The sequence below is a fragment of the Taeniopygia guttata genome, chromosome 5 (genome assembly GCF_048771995.1).
Source record: "Taeniopygia guttata chromosome 5, bTaeGut7.mat, whole genome shotgun sequence".
Classification (NCBI taxonomy): domain Eukaryota; kingdom Metazoa; phylum Chordata; class Aves; order Passeriformes; family Estrildidae; genus Taeniopygia; species Taeniopygia guttata.
In genome coordinates, this window is record NC_133030.1 from 1500379 (window position 1) to 1520110 (window position 19732).

At 39.5% G+C, this 19732-nt stretch overlaps 1 protein-coding gene across 1 annotated transcript; it reads right to left on the bottom strand.

Annotated features, from left to right (window-relative positions):
- Positions 1-5842: 5842 nt before the first annotated feature.
- On the bottom strand, positions 5843-18668 carry LIN7C (lin-7 homolog C, crumbs cell polarity complex component). Its single transcript, XM_002194136.7, has 5 exons — positions 18521-18668; positions 13459-13577; positions 12326-12397; positions 11769-11978; positions 5843-9301 (listed from the first exon to the last, which is right to left on the bottom strand). Exons 1-5 carry the CDS (start codon positions 18555-18557, stop codon positions 9146-9148), a joined length of 594 nt encoding a protein of 197 aa, XP_002194172.1. The 5' UTR covers positions 18558-18668; the 3' UTR covers positions 5843-9145.
- Positions 18669-19732: the final 1064 nt, after the last annotated feature.

The following is a 19732-nucleotide window of genomic DNA, read 5'->3' on the forward strand; positions in this document are numbered from 1 at the left end:
TGTCACATGGCCTGGTGGCAGCTACCTCAAGTTCCTGAAATTGCATATGAAAAATCCTAAGTACCTGCAAGCATGTAAGGCAGAGAGGTGAGGGATGAGGCAGGCCTCATCACACAGGGAACAGAGCATCCATAGCACTGTGGCCTGGCACAGCTGCTCTGATCACATGCTACTCAGCCAGGAGTTGAAGAGCTCATCCCTTAGAGTTCACCTTCCAAGGGCTGCCTGTGACACCACTGACATCCCAGAATACACCCGTGCAGGGCTGGGATCTGTGCTAATCACAACTTTCTTCAGCTGAATGGAGGGAAAAAAATAGAAAGTCTTTGCTTAAAAAATGGTCTCTTGATGAAAATTAAAAATAAGGCATATCAATGGTGGGGACCTGAAGATTTAAAATATCCGTGCCCAAGAAAGTAGAGTGCACATTGAGGACCGTGAGAATACAGATCCTTCAGCCACCACCTCCATTCCTACATTTCTCCTCATTATTTTTCAACTCTTAAGTCCCTTCTAAAAGTGTTAACATTTTATCTAGTTGCAAAAATTGTTACTTTCTTGCATTTAGGAATCCTGTTCCCAATGCACTGATTTTATATCAACATCATCACTTACCTGTGAAAAAGTAAGGTCCTTTTAATAACAGGCTATGTGCTTGTCCTTGTGAGAAATATGAAGTTCTCAAAGTGGAAGCTACCAGTGTATGCTATAAAAGTACCAAAGTTTGCTGTAAAAGTGCAGACACTCATGGTTATCTTTTGTCCTTCTCTGCTGCATGTTGGCACAGAGATGCTGTTGTCAAAGCCATGTTGTTCTAAGAAATGTCAGGGCCAAAGCCAGCACGTCAGTTTCCGTGCCTGTGCTCAGGGATAGCAGTGGAGGAGCACCAACCAGAGTAGAAGGGGAAAAAAATTCAAAGTTCTCTCAACTTACTTCAACAAAACAAATCCAAACCAATAAGAAAAAGTGACCTTTTTCTTCCACTACTGGCAAAGAAAAATAACAAAGCACTTATATTCACTTTGCAAATAGTCTCACTTCACTAACCAAAGATAATGGGAGCAGAAATGGCCCTCAGTGCCTGCTTGGATTTTGGAAGACAAATAGTAGCATGGAGATTACTTTGTACAGCAGCAGTGGAACCATGTAATGACCCCAGAAGTTCTCTGGACAAAAGGGCCCAAGTTAAAGCAGAATAGCAGAGCTTTTTTACTTTTTCTGCATGCTTTGAAGCACTGGAATAGTCTAGCTTTTCCTCTCAATCCTTGCCTGATTTCAATCTTTCTGTCTGTTTTACCAGCATCACTTCAGATTTTTTTTCCTTAGTGCAGCTCTCTGAAGTCTCCACATTTGAAACTCCAGTCCTAAGAGCAATCCACTTCCCCTTTTTATCCAGTCAATACTGCTTTGCTGCTTCCAGTTAGTCTGGAACTTGTCCTGGCAAGTTAATACTTAAGTTTTTCAGCCTCTGCCTCTCCCTTGCTGGTGCTGATGGATCACAGCTCTCTCTCCTCTCCATCAACCTTCTGCTTTCTGCTTAGGCAGACACGTGCTTGCAGGCATTTATTGATTTTTATTTTCCCTAAAAAAAAAACCCCTAACATTTTCTGTGAAGCTGGCTTACTTTTGTAAGAAAGATCTAGATGCTAAGATGTTTTTAAGCTGAAAAAAAATTGTCATTTTTAGTTAAATTATCTATTTAACTAAAAATTACACCATGGATTTTGAAATTACCATCGTTTAAAAATCTAGTCTGAAGCAATCCTTAATATCACAAACTCCAAGAAGCATCCCCCAAAAGACAGAAAAAGGCAGCAATAAGCTTATTTAATAATAATAATAAAAAAAAAACCCTGCAAAAGAGAAAAATCCCGAGGTGCACTTTAAACCAGGTAAAAAAGATGAGGGTCGAACTATCAAGTCAATAAAAAAAAAATAGATAAAACTAACTCATTTTGGTTGAGCTGTGGAGAAACTATTCTCTGTTCTTCATCAGGGAAAATGGGAAGCACCATAAACTGATCTATTACTGCATAAGATCTTCAGGATTTAGTGCATTTTACACGGTTTTGAAACCTCTGTCAGACATTGAGAGACATAGGAGGAAAACACAAAAGTACGGACATGGAATTTTTTCTTCTACTGCCACAAAACTGTCCAGCAACGTATCTACTTCTGAGAAAAACCCCACTTCGGAGACACGAATCCATTTGGATTTAATGGGAGTCTGATGTGGAAAAGCAAGCAGATTAAGACCTGAAACATGGACACAAAAAGAAATACAAAGAGAAGGCAGACTGGAGCATCAGAACTCCTTGATGCTAGAGCTGTGCCATGAGAGGACAGCAGGTGAATGGGAATGTAAAGATGATAGTCATGATAAAAAACTTTAAGAATTTATTAGACTTTACAGAATAAAAAATAATTTTCATGGAGGCTTTCTTTTATAAATTGGGATAAAAATACAGTGTGCTAGTCCTGCAAGGTGAGCTGTTTCTCCCCTGGTTTCCATCATCCAAATTTTCCTCCATCAGAAATGCTGATGTGGCAGGATGTGCCCCAAGGGCTGTTCCCCTCCCAAAGGATTGCCCAGACCCAGTTTAGTACACAGATGTAGACAAAGAAATATATGCAGTTTAGAGCACCTTTAAATTTTATCTGTATCTAGTGATAAAAATAAGCTTTACACTCCAATGGGTTCAAAATGGATTCATCCAAACTATGAAAAAGGCATCATGTGCAAAAGGTGCTGCTGCTGTTATTGAGCCCCACGCTGCTGGGAAATTCAATTACCACTTGGATTCTACCTACATGGTGTGCTGGGTTTGGATGGGGTTAAACCATGACACCAGGAAATTAAAGTTATGCTGGAGAACATGACACAGAGCTGCTGTGCATGAAGAAAGAACAGTCTGGAATATCTGCACTGACAAAGAAAGCTCTCTCTAAAATGGAAATATCCTTCTTCCTACAAAAAGGCTGAAACTTACTCGGGTGAAGTAGAACTGAAAGTCACTTCAGGAAACAAGTGGCAAAAGAAAGGCTCAGCCAATTTCAAAGCTTTGTTAAGAAAACAAAGGTAAAGTTACAAACCTTGGTATAGAACAAATACAGAAACAATTTAAAGCTTCAGAAAAATTGTCAGAAATAAATTATTTTGGTAGGGTCAAAAGTTGGCCCAGAAAATATCTACTTTATGCCTTGTAAAACAAGAGAAACTAATGAGGACAAGCAAGACCACTAAAATTCACAGTTTAGAAACAGCACATGTAGAGTGAAGGAAAAAATATACAATATTAAATAGAAACCCAAGAGAAAATTAATTTTAAAATTGCTTATGAATAAATATTACCTTTCTATGTAAACAATGCTTAACTTCCAATGGTAGAGTGTCTCTACCACCCATTTCCGTGTATGCATTACCTAGATGATCCAGAGCAGAATGTATTTGGCAGTTTGGCCTGGTGATTGTATCTTTGCTCGATTATTCCAAAAGATGCCTCTGAAATGCAGTGAGCTGGGCTGCAAGCAGAAATGAGATGTTGTACCACAGCTAAAAGAAAATTACTGCAGGCACTTTATTCCAACACCTTCTGTAAACTGGGTAGAGCAAAGCCAAAGAGAGGACAGCTTAAAAAGTATGCGTGCGTTGGGTTGTTATTTTTATTATTTTGTTCTTTTTTTTGTTGTTTTGAGATTTTTCAGCCTAGATGTGTCATGTCTTCTGCTGTCTAGAGTTAACCCTGGAGTTTCTCCAGTACTATGTGTTCCCCTTGAAAAAAGAGGGACACCATAATAGCATCATAACAAATTTATCTTGTCACTCTAACCCAGTCATGAGTTGAAATTAGGTAGCTATACAAGAATTTAAAAGCAATTAAGGACAAAATTGCTGGAAATTAAATTCAGGGTTTAGTCCAATATTCAGGTCAGTCTGTATTCTAGCTAGAAAGTTTTTGTAACAAAAGAACAGGCTTTTGTGTTTCGCAACTTTCAGAGGCATTCCACTGTAATTAGACAGCACAAAATACTTCAGTCTCACTGTATGCAAGCAGAAGGAAGGCAGAACACATCAAGTCCCTGTTTCTCAGACACCTTCCCCTGCTTCCCACCCCAAGAGGATCAGTGGGCAGCCTGATCATGGAATGATTTGGGTTGGAAAGAACCTTAAAGCTCAGCCAGTTCCAACCCCCTGCCACGGGCAGGGACACCTGGCACTTCTCTTACCTGAGGGGTTCTCTCCGAGGGGCAGAGGCACCTGCACAACTGGGCTGGGGAAGGCAGTTATTTTGAGGAGTGAGAAGAAATTATTAGCATGTGTCTATGCAGACTTATTTTAAACCTTTGGTTACCAATAAAATGCCCAAGTTACTCACCCCTGCCCCCAAAAATCCCAACCACACAATTAAAGCAAACAAAAGTGAGGAGTACAGAGCTTGTTTGACTTTTCATGATTTTGTCACTTGAAACCTGACATTCTCTAATGTGACAGGAAACAGTAACACATCAAAGCTTCAAATTATTTCTAACTTAAAGGGCAGCTATATAGGGTTTTTTAAATTATTAGAACTAGCAATCAATTTTAGCCTGAGGCCCACCACTGAATCTCAGATGTCTTTTCTTGACATGCCACCTCAGACACTGTCACATCACACAGAGCCCCATCACACCCTTCCAGAAAGCTCCAACCCATACATAGTGACACCTTACCTCCTCAGAAGGCTGCAAGCTCTGCACCTCTTGTCCTTCAGCCCAACCTTTTATCCCCCTCTGCTGATGCACTGCCCCTGTGTGCCTCTGTGCCCTGTGTGGTTGCTCAGCACACCGGGGCACTCCATGGCTCAGTGCTGTCAGTGCTGCTCACCTGCTTTTCACAGCTGCACCCACTGGGGATGAGGCTCAGCCCCACTCCCAAACACCCCACACTGAGTGCCTACAAGACTCTCCAGACTAGGGACAATTCCTCTGTAAAAGTGAACACTGCAGCCCAGACTTACCTTTGAAACCAGCTTCTCACCAGGATTTTAGAAGACAAAGAATCACAGAAACTGCACCTTATCCACCATCTTTTCCTGGAATTCCAGTGTTTACCTACCACCCTTTCCTTGTACCAATTCAATTCCAACTTTGCTTTTTCACTTACTTCACTGTCATAAGACAGGGCATGGTAACTACTTGATTTTGAAATAAAACAGAAAATGTCTTTTTATTTCCAGTTCAAGTGTTATCTATCATCTATATCAAATATTCACATAACATTGCTCCATGTATTTTCAATTCACAGTCCAGCCTACTTAAATCTGGAAAAAAAAAAAACCAACAAAAACCCCAACTTGTTTTACATTCGAAACTGAAGCATTTTCTCTATGTTCATCTCAGTTCATAACTCCAGAAACATTTTACTGACAACCTTATAAGTTGTCCTTTGAAGGACTTACAGAAATTCAGTATCTCATTACTTAAGATACTTAATTCAAACAATTAAAATATCTGACTCCGTATGAGATACTTGGTTCAAACAACTAAAACGTACTATCTGACTCAGAATATGCACCTTTAAGTTTATGCAGCTGACTTCTCAAAAATGCAAAAGGTTCAAACTACTATAAATACTTTATAGCACTCTTTTTCTCCAGCAAAATCACCAAACATTAAGTAGAAAAGGAAAGATGCAAAAGCAACCAGGAGACAAACTAAGCACAGAATTCAAGTTTCTCTCCTTGGATGCCCATACACACGCAGTTGTTTATGTTATGCCCCAGAGACTATAAACAGCCAATTAAAGCAGTCTGGAATCTGGACTCAAAATGGAAAGTCAGAAGAAAAACACACAAACACAATGTGTGTGAGACTGAATCTTTATTTTTCTGTTGCTAAAACCCAAAGATCCTTCACAGCAGCAACAGATGCAGAAGTTACTTGCAGAAATGATAACTCTTCTTATTATGTTTGTATACCCATATATGAGAAGTGTGTAGGGACTGCTGATTAACACAGCACAGGCACTGCTCAGTAGTAACAGAAATCAAGTTTCTTGGAATATTTTAATCGACCCTTTCCCTATTAATAAAGGGTTCTTGTAGTATCAAAGATGATTATTAATTAGTTGGCTGTTATTGATTTATTTGTTACTGCAATTTAAAAGCATTTTATCAAATTCTACATGTACTATTTATATGCCCAGCTACACCTCTCTACATTTTGCAGTAGCTGACAAACCAGAGCCAGATGCTACAATTCAGAATGAAAATGCTACTGCATTTAGCAGCTTTAGCTGCAGTGAAGTAAATATTTCATTAGAGTAACAAAACACACTTTGTTCAGTAATAGAAGGGATATGGTTTGTAAAATGAACATTCCTACCTTGTATCTATACCTTTCTGTAATATATATATTTATATATGGCTCTAAAACATATCTCTACTAATTAACAATTAAATTAAAACACATCCACAATTGGTCTAACTAGTGATTTTGGTCTCAATACTTTAAACATTAGTTGTTCCATAAAAATATACAATTCAACAACATGGTTGTATCAGTAACGTGAGGCCTTTAGAAAGATGCCTATGACATAAAACCAACCATGCAATTCAGTGCTTAATGTCCTCTAACTGATAAATATTTATATTGCATTTTCAAATTACCAGTATCTCCCAAACTTCTCTTTGCAGGCGTACCATGCTTACAAACGTGCAGAAAGCAATCACATTTCTCACTTGCCCATAGCAACCACTTTTTTTTTTTTCAAATAGATCAACTGACAAAGCACAAGCTTCAAGCTGCCATTTTTAGATTACTAACCTTTTCCTTTCTTTCACATATTGCTTCATGTGAAATAAGACTGGAGATTAGCCACACAGCAAGAACTGCACTTTTCAGTTTAAGCCTCTAAAAATCAAATTACTAACAGTCAATTAGGACGTACTCCTAGCTGCCATACAAGTGAACTGATACCCAGTAGACAATGAAGTTAATTCTTCAAAAGGTGTAGCTTAAAAAAACCCAAACCAAACCCCTAAACTACACAAGTACACCATCAAACCTGGTAGATTCCAAAAATGGATCTCTGTCCAGAATTTTTCAAAATATACACAAAACCCATGCCACCATCAAGAATCCATGAGCTAAGACAGTAATTGTTCACAGATGGAGATGTCCTTATTTAGCAGTCGTGATGTAGTACAAACAAGAATCCCCCAAGTCAGAAGCAGTCAGTAATAAAACCCCAGACAAGTTTTCACATGTCACAGTAACCTGGCATATAAGACTCAATAACAATCAGTAATTTAGGTACTAACAATTCCAGAACCAATACATTCAATAAGGAAATAAGACTGCAATAACAGATGCTAGGAAGACAAGAGTAGTATGACAATTAGGATGAATAATTCTTTTACACAGCACAAAGGGGAACATCTGGAATTCTTTTGCACTGCATTTATATATCTTCTGTTTCTCAATATAAAAATACATCTAGAGAGTCAATCCAGAACTGCATACAGCAATCATGTTTTTCCCCACAAGTGCTTTAGAATTAGTACAAAATAATGTAAGTTACAGGAATGATTGTTGCAAATTTGTAAATGTTGGCTATTACAACATCCATTATATAAGAACACGAACTGTAAATTATTTACAGGAGAGGTAATACAACTTCCAGAGTAGTGAATTCAGCAGAAGTGTAAAAACAATGTACTTACCAAAAACATTACAAAATCTGGTATCATTATCAGCTACACAGTAGATTATGATTACATTTTGTAGTTGACATACAACATATTCTTAAGAAAAGTGCCAAAATACTGCTACATAAGAATCTTCTATTTTTTAAAAAATCAGTTAGCAAAACCCCTGGCAGATTCTATGCTAAGTAATGTCAAAAGAAAGCAAGAACAAAAGGATGCCGATTGTACAACTTTGTCTTATTAAATGCCTTAGAAAGTGAATTTACAGATTTTTCATATTTAAAAGTCTGACACAAGACTTACTATAAAAGTCTAGAGAAATATCACCATATATGCTTTTCCAGGGCATTTTAGGCCATTCTGAACCTACACATTGATCCAAAATTGTGGAACACAAGGAGACTGAAGACATTCTGAAACTGGCTGAACTGCTGAGGATTGTTGTGATCAGTGGCCAAGTGTCCTGCCAGGTGCCAGTCACCTCCAGTGCACCCCAGGGCCCCTGCTAGGGTCCACACTCCTGCATGTCTTTAATTTCAGCCCAGGGGCTGGGACAGATCACACTCAGCAAACCATTCAAAGGGACTCAGCAGGCTGGAGAAATGGGCAAACAAGAGTCACAAAGTTCAGCAAAGAGAAGTACAAAGTCCTACACAGGGGGAATAACCCTGCCCACCAGCATAGACTGAGGACTGAGCAGCCACAGAGCAGCCTTGCAGAGAACAGCATCAAGCCTTGAGCCACCACGGGCCCCTGCAGCAAAGAAACTCAGCAGTCCTCTGGTCTGCAGGGAAGAAGCACTGCCAGCAAGCTGAGGAAGGGGACTCTTCACTCTGCTCAGGCCTCCTGAGCCACAACTCAAGCGCTGGGTCCAGTTTTGGGCTCCCCAGTCCAACACAGAAATGGGCACACAAGAGTGAATCCAGCCAAGGGCCACAAAGGTGTCTGAGTGACTGGAGTATCTTACAGACAAGGAGAATTTGGGAGAACTGGGATTGTCTCTCTTGCCTGGAGAAGAGAAGGCTTAGGTAATCTTACAAGCCTGTGTCAATGCCCGAGAGGACGGAGCAAAGGAAGAGCCCAACTCTTCCCAGTATATCTAGTGATGGACAAGAGGGAGCAGTACAAGTGGATATAACAGAAGCTCTACTTAAACATGGATCTTCATAGTGTAAGGGAGAGCAAAACACTGGAACAGACTGCCCAGACAAGTTCTGGAGTCTCCATCCTTAAGAGATGCCTAATCACCCAGTTTTTCCCACACCTGCTCTAGGTGGCCCCCTCCTCTGAGCTGGACAATGGGGCATGGACTAGATCTAGTCCCTCCAACCTCAACTGTTCCATGATTCTATGAAAAGGACAGGGTCTTATGAGAGGCACTGGATCAACTGAGTCACAAAGAAACTACAAAATGCAAAAGGAATATATATTTTCTTTTTAAGTTATTGCATACAGTGTTAATTTTGCTGCCTTCGTTTTGCTGATCTCATCTTTTCAAACCTCGACTCCATTTCTTCCAGGACTTTTGGCGTGTATCGCACAACTAGTTTAACCTTCCCTTGAGCTGCCTTCAGCAGTTCTACTGCTTTCTCATGGTGCTCACCTTCCACACTCTGTGAAGTACAAACCAGTTAGCATTAGTAAAGACAAACTGAAACCAGATTTTTACATTTTTTTGTACAATTCTATATAAGCAATTATATTCACGTATTTATTTATATGTACTCTATTTTCAAGACTGCCTAGGGACAATGAATGCAATTTCAGGACTTACGTTTAAACAAACCAAGTGAGGCGATGATAAAAATGCTAATTAGTATTAGCAAAAGAATAGTGCAAAAATATTAAGATTTATGCTGAGCAATTAAATTCTGCAATGACAACCTTAGTCACTTATGAAATTACATTTAAAAATCAAAAGCTTCAGAAGAATACTTACTTAAATTTTAATTTTTTTTTTCCTTTCACATGTATTTTAAACTTAGCAGTCACCCTCAATTCGCTCATTAAACTGGCACAGAAAATTGCAAGATACCTGCCTTCTTGATGTTACCTTGCATCACAACAAGGCAGAAATGGTGCATGCTGGGTGCATGCAATGGAGCATCTAACATGTAGTGTGTTGCTTATCTTAGTGCTCCAGAATCTCTCAGCAAACCCAAAACATTCCAGTTAATTTCCTCTAAACTGATTATCAATACCCTAACCCAACTCAGGAAGACCACAATAAAAATGCTTTCCTAAACCAACTCTCAGAATTTCTTAGAATTATATTAGATTAATCTCACTACAATTTTTAAGCAACAGTTCTCAAAAATTGCATCCAATACATTCCTGCAGAGCATGTATTTTATCAGCAAAACTCCCTTCTCCCAAACGTATGAAACACAGTGACAGGACCACTCCAAGCCTACCTCCCACCGGTGCTATTAGAAGCTAGAAGGCAGGTGATATACCTATTGATTGGAGGGTTTCCCTGTTACTATAAAGTTACTTACAGAAAGAAAAACAACAGTTAAAAAAACCCCAAGTTATTTCTCTTCTATCAGACGTAGACAACACATACATCTGAATGTTTTCATTTTTGTTATTCAGGTGGATGTGCTAGTTGTTCTGTTTAAAACTGTTTAAAGGTTTGTGGAGTCCAGTTTAATTGTATCAAAGCACCTAAATTCTGGAGTACATTTAAGATCTCCCACCTGAAAAAAACTTGGTTTTCAGTCATATTCTCTGCAGTCTTGGCAGCTGCATTTTCTATTATTATTATTGAAATATAAATTACAACCACAAGAAGATGCCATTCATGTATTATGACAGGATTCCATCTGTAAATATCAGATGACAATGATTTTTCTAACTACATTAGCATCCCTAACAGCAATTTATGCACTCACTACGTTCTTACAAGAGCTACATATATTTATACATGTGCATGCACACAGAGCCATCACTAGCTGCATCAACTGCCTGATGATCAGGTTCAGTTTTGGGTGGAGTGGTGGCTGTGTTGTCTTTAGGAGAGTCTGTGGGTGAGGAAGGACTCATCTGAGGACAGTTTTGCACCAGTCCCTCAACGTTCCCTAAAAACAGAAGGCAAAGGCAAGGATAGTTGCATCACTACAGCTATGATTTCTCTTAAGCCTCTTGAAGAGGGCAGCTGGACTCCCAGGTAACAGCCAGGAGCCAAGTATGTCAGATTTGTGCTAGCCAGGAGCTCCGAGAGGACAGACAACCAGCATCTGTACCCAGTCACTATTCCTTTCAAGAGCCAAAACCCCCCAGAATCTAGTTTGACCCTCAATCTTAAGATTAATATTTTATTACATCTGTAAACCAAATTTTATTTTAAGCCTGCATAGAGCCTCTCTGTAAATAAAAGCAAGTGTTTGGGAGATATTTACATGCATTCAACTGAAAGCTGTCTCAAGTCAAAGCCTATAACCTTTTCTTTCCAACCTCCCTTTGTTTTACTTTTTGTATTATCAATTTTTCAGAAGAGGATACTTACTAAAAAGCAAATCCACATCAGCACTTTAGACACATAATTCTTAAAATACAGTAAAAAGCTTGCTTCTGAAGCTCAGTATAGTTAAATGGAAGGAAAAAAAAATACAAGGCAACACCACCTTGTAGTTTCACCTCATTACAGATTTCACCATGCAGTAGCATTTTTACTATGGAAAAAATGAGAATCTGGTCAGCCAAAAGCAACATAGCATAATTTACTACCTACTTTAGAATGTGAAGAAAACTCTATTAGTAAAAATCTGCATCATGAAAATTTGATGAAAAGGGAAGGCAGTTTGTATTTTACAAAATTCTTTGACTACATTTATATAACCCCTCAGAATCTGAAATACTCATATAGATAGTACAGTTCCTTTTTGAGACAGATAACCAAAGCATAATCCTAAAACTCTCAATGCACACAAATCTACAGAAACCAAAGCAAATTTGTTTTGGGAGGACAAAAAGAGTTTTGCCATGATTAGAAGACATAGAAGCTTGTGCTATGTGTTCTCTGTGCCCCCTCAAGTGGAAACAAGCAGTCACTGCTACATAAAGAAAAGCAGCTCCTACCACTCCATTCACAGAAAGCAGCTGGTCTCCACGTTTGAGGCCTCCATGTCTGTCAGCTATACCTCCAGGGATAATCCGAGAGATATAAATTGGAGAATTTTGTTCTTTGCCTCCCATAATGTTGAAGCCAAGACCTTCTTCTGTTTTGGGTAGTTCAACCACTCTGGGATGAGAATGACCTTCGCTAGCAGCAAATGCAGCTACCGTGGCCTGTGAGAAACAACATTTTCTCATTAATAGGAAATTAAACACAGTCCTTTTAGCTAGACACAGTGAGCACGCTGAAAATGTATTTCACCTCAAAGTACGTGCATGTTAAGACAAATGAGAACAATTAATTCCCTACATACCAACTGTAGCATGAAAAATTCAGAACTTCAAGAATAAAACTGAAATTAAAGAAATTTAAAAACCATGAGTCTTGTTATACCTTTCAATAATCTGTTAAGCTTATCCATTTTATCAGACATCTAGATAATATCCTTCTGAATCTTATATAATCTGCTTCTGAAGTAATGAACTACTGTATTTTTTGCAAGTTATAGTTTGGCTTTTACCTTTGCTGTTGCATTAGCTCTAACTTCGGGGCTACTGCTGATATCCACAGTTTCATAGACATGTTCATACACCTTTAGAGAAAAAACAGTTTCAGTATGAGTAAAACTGATATCCTGCTTTGGAAATGTAACAAAATACCAGGTGGAACTCAAAACTCTGTAAATTAAAAGTATACACCTCCCTGACACACAAGAAGAACAGGTCATCTAACATTCTATGAAGAAACAACTCTCACTATTTTTATTGCTCAGTCTCAGCCTAAGGCTCCTCTCCCTGCCCAGTACTCAGATCTCATGAGGACTTAGGGAATGCTGATGGCTGGACTGGCCTGCCTGACTTGAGGTATTTTCTCTTGCTTGATTCCAGCTGGAATTCTTCAACACTGATGCACACAGAAACACTTCAGGGCAGCTCTTCAAGGGTTTGCTGACAACCCCTCCCTCCCCACAAGCTCTCAAATTTTCCTTCAATATTAGCAACTAACTGACTATTTTAAGGAAAAAAAGGATTGCAAACACAGAGACAATAAGAATACTAATGCTCAGGAGCTGCTTGCACTGCAGGCTAACCCACATCTTCTCATCTCCCTGCCAGCCATTTGTACTTGCTAAGCAATAAATACAGCGTCCTCAAAGGCATGAAGGATGAACCTGTGTCTACAAACAATTTTTTTTAAAAACCACCCAGCTGTTATCATAGTATTAACATAAGCAACAGCAATAGCAAGGCACATCCAATCACCTAAAAATCTCCAAAACACTTGATGGAAGATAAGGTGGCACAAGACTCCACCTAAAGATGGCATGGATTTGGCTTAAAACTAAATTTGGTATTTTGTCTCTTCCTACATACCAACTGGATAACATCATGTTAGCTGCCAGTAAGGACAGACTCTCAAAATAACCTTTAAGAAGTGATTTGCTACTAAGCCATTGTTTTATGTGTATAAAATATGGTGTCCCAAATTATTTAATTTTGAAATTACTTAATAATAAGGCTTGTTCTGTTAAGCTCTGTAAATTAAATATGCTTTTGAAGTTCAAAATCAGCTTACTGCACTGAGCACAAAAAGGAAAAAGTAAAGCATACTGGTCTTTAACTGAAGGTAACTGCTTACCCCAAGTTAACTTACCTCTCTTACAGCATTACAGAATTCACTTTGCAGAACCCTTTGCAACGCCTGTAGCTTTTGTGGTGGCACTTCTCCACTTCTCTGTAATTTTTCCAGCAATTCAATTGCTCTGCAGATGTCTATGAAAACAAAAATAAAGCACTAGTAATGAGGAATGCCTGAGGAATCTCAAGGTATCTGATTTTTTAAAAACTTAAGTTAATGAATCAGTCTGTGTGCGTGCACTTGCATACACTTTAAAACTATGCTTTAAGTTTTGTTACCCACAAAACTATGCCTTTACAAAAAGCTCCAATAAACCATTGTACTTCCAGCTTGTTATAAATCAGCCACAACAACAACCCTGTAATATATCTGGACATATCCCTGACATATGCATATTGCAAAGACAATCCAATTTTTCCTCAAATGACTGAAATATTGCTATGTGTATTAAAGTATTGGTAGTGTACACTTCATAATACTCTATGCAGGGTATGTTTTGTTAACACTGGCTATAATATTATCAAATATGCTGTCTAACACGCCTTTTATATTCAAAAATACGTTAAATAAGGTAGACTCAATACTTCCCATAGAAGAGGGCTGAAAACTATCTGGCCTATTTCTCTTCCCTCCTCAAGTTCTTATAAAACCAACCAAACTCCTTTTGATATTCTCAGCTGAGAGACAACATCTCCATAGTCTAGAATCCTGAACCCCAAACCTCTTTCAGTTTCTTGAAATTTGTTCCTAAGAGTTCACATTGTCCATTTTGCCATAAATGCTGCTCTGTGTAATGAACTCCATGAAGGATTTGACTCCAGACCAGAATGATTCAAGACAAGCACCAAATGCAATGTGAGGTTCTCTTGGCAGCACCAGGAGAGCAGAATACATTCACATCCCTCACTTGTACTTCCAAACTGTGACAGTAGTGATTATTCTGAAACACAGTTCTTGAACAGAACTAGAACAGTCTCTTAGAAAAGCAGATAGAAAGAATCACTTTCATTATCACAAGGACAAAAAAGCAGTGATTAATCTACTATATAAAATTATGCAGAGAACATTTTAGAACAGGATGAAATCTGGAAACACTGCTGGTCCCAAAGGCATTACTTCCTTTTTCCTGTAATTAACCTCTGGGTACTCATTTTTCATGTGAATGCACAGAATGACACCACCTACTCAGTGGTATCATGGCAGCACAGAGGATGTGCAATAGCCATGAACTTCTAAAACATGAGTGTAAAAAGAGAGCCCTTATGTAACAGGATGAGAAGGTAGCAGGGTGCATGTTCTGAAATTAGGCTGAAGTGCACTGGCAGGACACAGCTCAGGGCAATGGTCTGTCCCTTCACAGGAATTATCAGACACACCCTACAAACCACTAGATCGAGACCTGCTCATGCAGTTGATGGAACAAGATATACCTTACCACACAGACTGATCACCCATGGACTGGAAACAAATCCTTCATGGGAAAACACTCAAGTAGCAAAGCCCCAAGACTCAAATTATTTCTGATGATAGCTCACATTTCCATGTGCCATAAGAACTTGGGTGTTTTCTGGCAAGCATTTCCAAGCTCTACAAGCATCAGCTATCTCCAGCAATGCAAAACCAAAACCTAAATTATCTACTAATAATCCCATGTTCTACAGCAAATGCATTTTTCACAGTTACTATTTGTATAACTGCAAAATGAAAAAAAAAATCCCACACTTAAAGCTTATTTCCCAATACCTATTTTGAATTTCATTCAAAATCCAAAATAGTTGGTGAAATTAAAGACACTCTAGATGATGTAAAATCCCCAGTGTTCTTAGTAACCCCTGTGTTCAACAACAGCAGTACTGATTAATGTAGCACTTAATTAATGAAGTAGCCCACTGATCAACTTGAAGAGCTATGATCAAAAGGCAGTGGCAGCAATTCCAATCTGAAAACACTCCACAAATTAATGACAAACATCTGGCAAATCTATAAACTACAACACCACTATCATTTCAATACTTGCAGATGTTTTGAGACAAATGATTAGCACATGCACATAGACTACAGCTCCACATAACCATTCTTGAGCCTATGGTCTATGAAGCACGTTAAGATGTAAGGTGTACAAACTTGTGATCAGATTGATTAGGATTCTGCAAAAGATTTCAAATGGTGACAACAATGTACTGATACAAAGAGTAGCTGTAGAAATGAAGACATCAGAATTCCATGTGATAATTTCTTTTTTTCACCTTTATGTTTTGTCATTAAATTAGACATGCTTCATACCCGTATCTCTTAAAAGACAAAACATTTAATGACACAGCACTTCTTACCCAAAGGTAAAATCAGTTTGTTTGGGAATCAGCTGTGTCTTTCATTAACTACAGACTAAGAACACAGAATCAGCTTTTCAAAAAGTGATTAGGATACACTGAACTGGATTCATATTAGATCAAACTAAAGCAGAAGATATACTTTAATAAAAAAATGTTTTCAGATCAAAGGACCAAACTATTGCTAGAAAGTAAAAACTCAGAGCAGTCAAACAGCATGACAGCTAAATCCTCAGTACTCAATACATCTGGCATCACACCACACTTCTTACTCAGGTAGATCGAGACAATACATGCCATCAGCAGGACCCTGTTCCCAGCAGTTGTTTTGCTGTATGTTATTGAGAGGGTCCCATTACACCACAGTGGAAGTGCAACTGAGCACAACTTTCATCTACTGAACTGCACTGAGTACCACAAGCCAAAAGCTGAATATTCAACCTACCCCAGCAATACTGCTTTAGGAAAAAGAGTTTTGCTGGGAATAAGGGGCAAAACACACCTTCTTTCAGTTTTCAATAAAAGCTTGTTGACTACTGTGTTGAGGTAATTTGCTTCCTCCTGAATTACTAGCTGGAATATGATCAGCTGAAAGCTGTCTTCCTCACAATATAAACACCACAGCTTAGCCAACTATTCAGCGCCAGAGATCAAAATGAACAGTACAGAAGTGTTCCAGTGATGGATTTCAACAAGGATCCATGTAGATGTAACCCCAGAGGTGGACAATTAAAAAACCCAAACCACAAAACTAACAGTAAAAAAAATCCATACATAATGGGAAATTTGCCTTTTTTTCATCTTTTTTTCCTTTTTATACCAAATTGCCTGATCTTTACAAATCATTTTTTGGGATCACTAGATTGAAATCCTGAAAAAAAGAAGCATCTAAACTAAAAGAATGTGGGAGCACAAAAGCCAGCAAGGTGGCATGTGTGACCAAAACACAGAAAGAGAAAAAACGCAGCTCCCTCACAGATTAACCACCTCCACTGTTTATGTGCAAGCAATCTAGATTCCTGAGCTGTGTGTAGAGTTAGCACAGGTCACCACTAAACTGTAAGAATTGAAATGTTAACTGTGGTTTCATTCCTGCCCTCTGGTGACTGTGGGTGGTGGTGTTTGCAAAGCAGCTCGGAGGAGAAAAGACAAGAATTTCCCATTGCCCCGGTGGCAAGCACAAGGTAACGATGTAAAATCGGCTCACTCTCCACACTATTCTCTTTTCTTATGCTATATGCCAAAAACATTAGTGAGCTCACTTTCAAGCTAATTATGACTCATCAGCAGGTTATGTGCAGTCAAACCCCACACAATTAACAGTTACTTATTTCGGTAAATAAGGCTCTTGCTTCTGTAGGTCCATTATAAGGTGCTGTCCTTTTCTTCTTTCTTTAAAAAGACCAACAGCTCCTTTGTTTCACTTATCCCTAAGTAACTCTGCAGATTTGTTTGTTTTCACAGACAGAGCACGGTGGCAGGGTAATGAGGTGAAGGATGGGACCTGAGCCTTAAATCTGCAGACCTCCCAAGCACAACTAATCCACTGCTGAAGCAGCTGCCCTAATTAACAAGCTTTGGAGTAGAGAGAGTAGATGAGCTGTGAAGCAAAGACCTTACATAACTCACTATTTACAGGCCAACTCACACGTTACAAGGGGTTCCCCGGTGGAACAGGAAGCAGGGCTAGCAAAACAAAGAAAAACTGAGCTCTTCAGCAGGTAACACGGTAGTACCAGAAAAATAAAGTGGGTGTGTACAGTGTGTAAAAATACCTCTAGCACCAAGAGCAAAAGAGGTGGTGCTAGTGGGAATGGTAGGGGGATCACCTCTACTTCTGTTTTCCTTTTCAAAAGCATGATTTCTATTAACAGTAATCATTTCCCATGTAAATTTCATTTTTCAGTCCCTACTGTCCTAAATCCATACCAACAAATCAATCATCTATACTTTTATAAAAGCATCTGTCGACCTTACACAGTACCAGATTGAAGGAAATTTATAATTATTTCTTAAAGACCGTGGATAAATCTCACAAACATACCACACAAAAATACCCTACTAGGTTCTATGCTTTATCTGTTTTGCTCTTAATTTCAGTTACATGCTGCATGTATTAACAATACAAATTAAGACTACATACTAGAAAAATGGGGTGAAAACATAAATATGAGAGGGTAATAGAAGACAATCATGAACAAGTGTAGCAGGATACCTGCATGTGTCAGCCGTCTTCTATAAAAGAAGTAAATTATTATACCTAACACACAGCTAACCGACTGAACTCTGAACTCTAAGAATTCTGCCGTTCAAGACGAAGTTTTCCCACGCGAGAAACAGAAACCGAAAGACGGCAAGCTGAGTAAGAGCATACTGAAGCGTTCACAGCAGTGAAGGCAGAGCAGACACAGCTACAGAAGGCCTTAGGTGAGTGTCCCCAACTGAGCTACAAACCGAAACGCGACAAAAACCTCCGGGGGCTGCAGAGAGCAAAGCCCAACAGGCTGGCCCCACCGAAGCGCTTCCCAGAGCCAGAAGCGATGGAACCCTGATCAAATCACATCAGCTATTCGAATCAACCGCGGCTGCGCCCGGCGGAGAGCAGCGGCTTAGCTCCTGCGGCAGGACGGGAGGGCAGGCCGGCAAGGCCACTGCTGCCGCCGCCCCGCGGCCCCGGGTCTCCACCGCCACCGCCCGCCCGCGGCAGAGAGCGGAGAAGCGGCCGTGCGGGCTGCGGCCGCGCTCACCTCTCTCCAGCCGCACCGGCTCGCCCAGCGCCGCCATCTCGTCCTGCCCAGCCCAGCGGAAGTGACGTGGCGCCGCCGGAAAGGCGAAGCCGTGCGGCGGCCAAGGGGCCGAGCCCCGTGAAGGGAGCGCGAGCCGCCGGCGCCGGGCCCGGCTGCACGTCCTCGAGGGGCCGGCAGCTGCTGACTGCCCGCCAGTGCACCCGGACATTATTCCTCTAGACTGTGCCCAAATCCTGCTGGTAATTTCAGGAGAAAATGTCCTCTTTGTTTTCGTCCCCATCCTTTAGCGTGACTGAGGACTATTAATACAACACCACACTGCGAGGGCAGGTCTTTCCGTGCACCCGGAGTACCCCTGGAGACGGGACATATACTTAAGTTAACTGTGTAAATAATGTTAAATATATGTACATATACATACTCATATAGAGAGAAATGTTGTCTGCCTGGGCTTCAGCAAGGTTTTTGACACTGTGCAGAAAAATCACTGTCCACAAATGAGACAGAAGAGTTATGCAATTCAATTCAAACAGTGAACCCTATAGGTCCATGATACAATATTGTATTCTATAATAAATATTATATATATAAATATACAAAATTATATACTAACATGGAGCAAACAGTATATATCTTATGCATAATGGCCATATTTTAATATCTATAAATACATACACATATAAATACTGTTCTGCCTGTGTGAAATGCGAGATATGCTTTATATTTCCTGTTTGGCACCAGTTTAATCTTTTTGGGGCTAATATATTGAATTTACCATCTGCATTAAATCACTGCAAGTATAAGCATGACATACTGTGTGAGTTTCTTCTGGAAAAGAGTAGGGGAATGCTTCAGAACATGAATTTATATGCTTTTAATTTATTCTGAGGGTATAACTCTTCCCATTTGGCTTTGATTTTGTCTGCATTTTCTATTTTTTGCTTTGAAAGAGGATAGTTCTCAACAGGTCTCAAAGTGTCCGCCAATCTGGCAGTGATGTACTCACTTCTCTCTGTGATTTATTTTCATGTCAGTTTCTCTCAGTCTGAGGGCTGCTGCATGTGCATTTCAATGAAAAGGTCATATAAATGGAATTCTGCAGGTGAGCAAAATTAAATCCTCACAGACTAGTTTCCAGCAAGAAAAAGTGTTTCAGCAACCAGAATTGTAAAATGCTTCTGCAATAAAATCCAGATGTTTCTATCAGTGGTG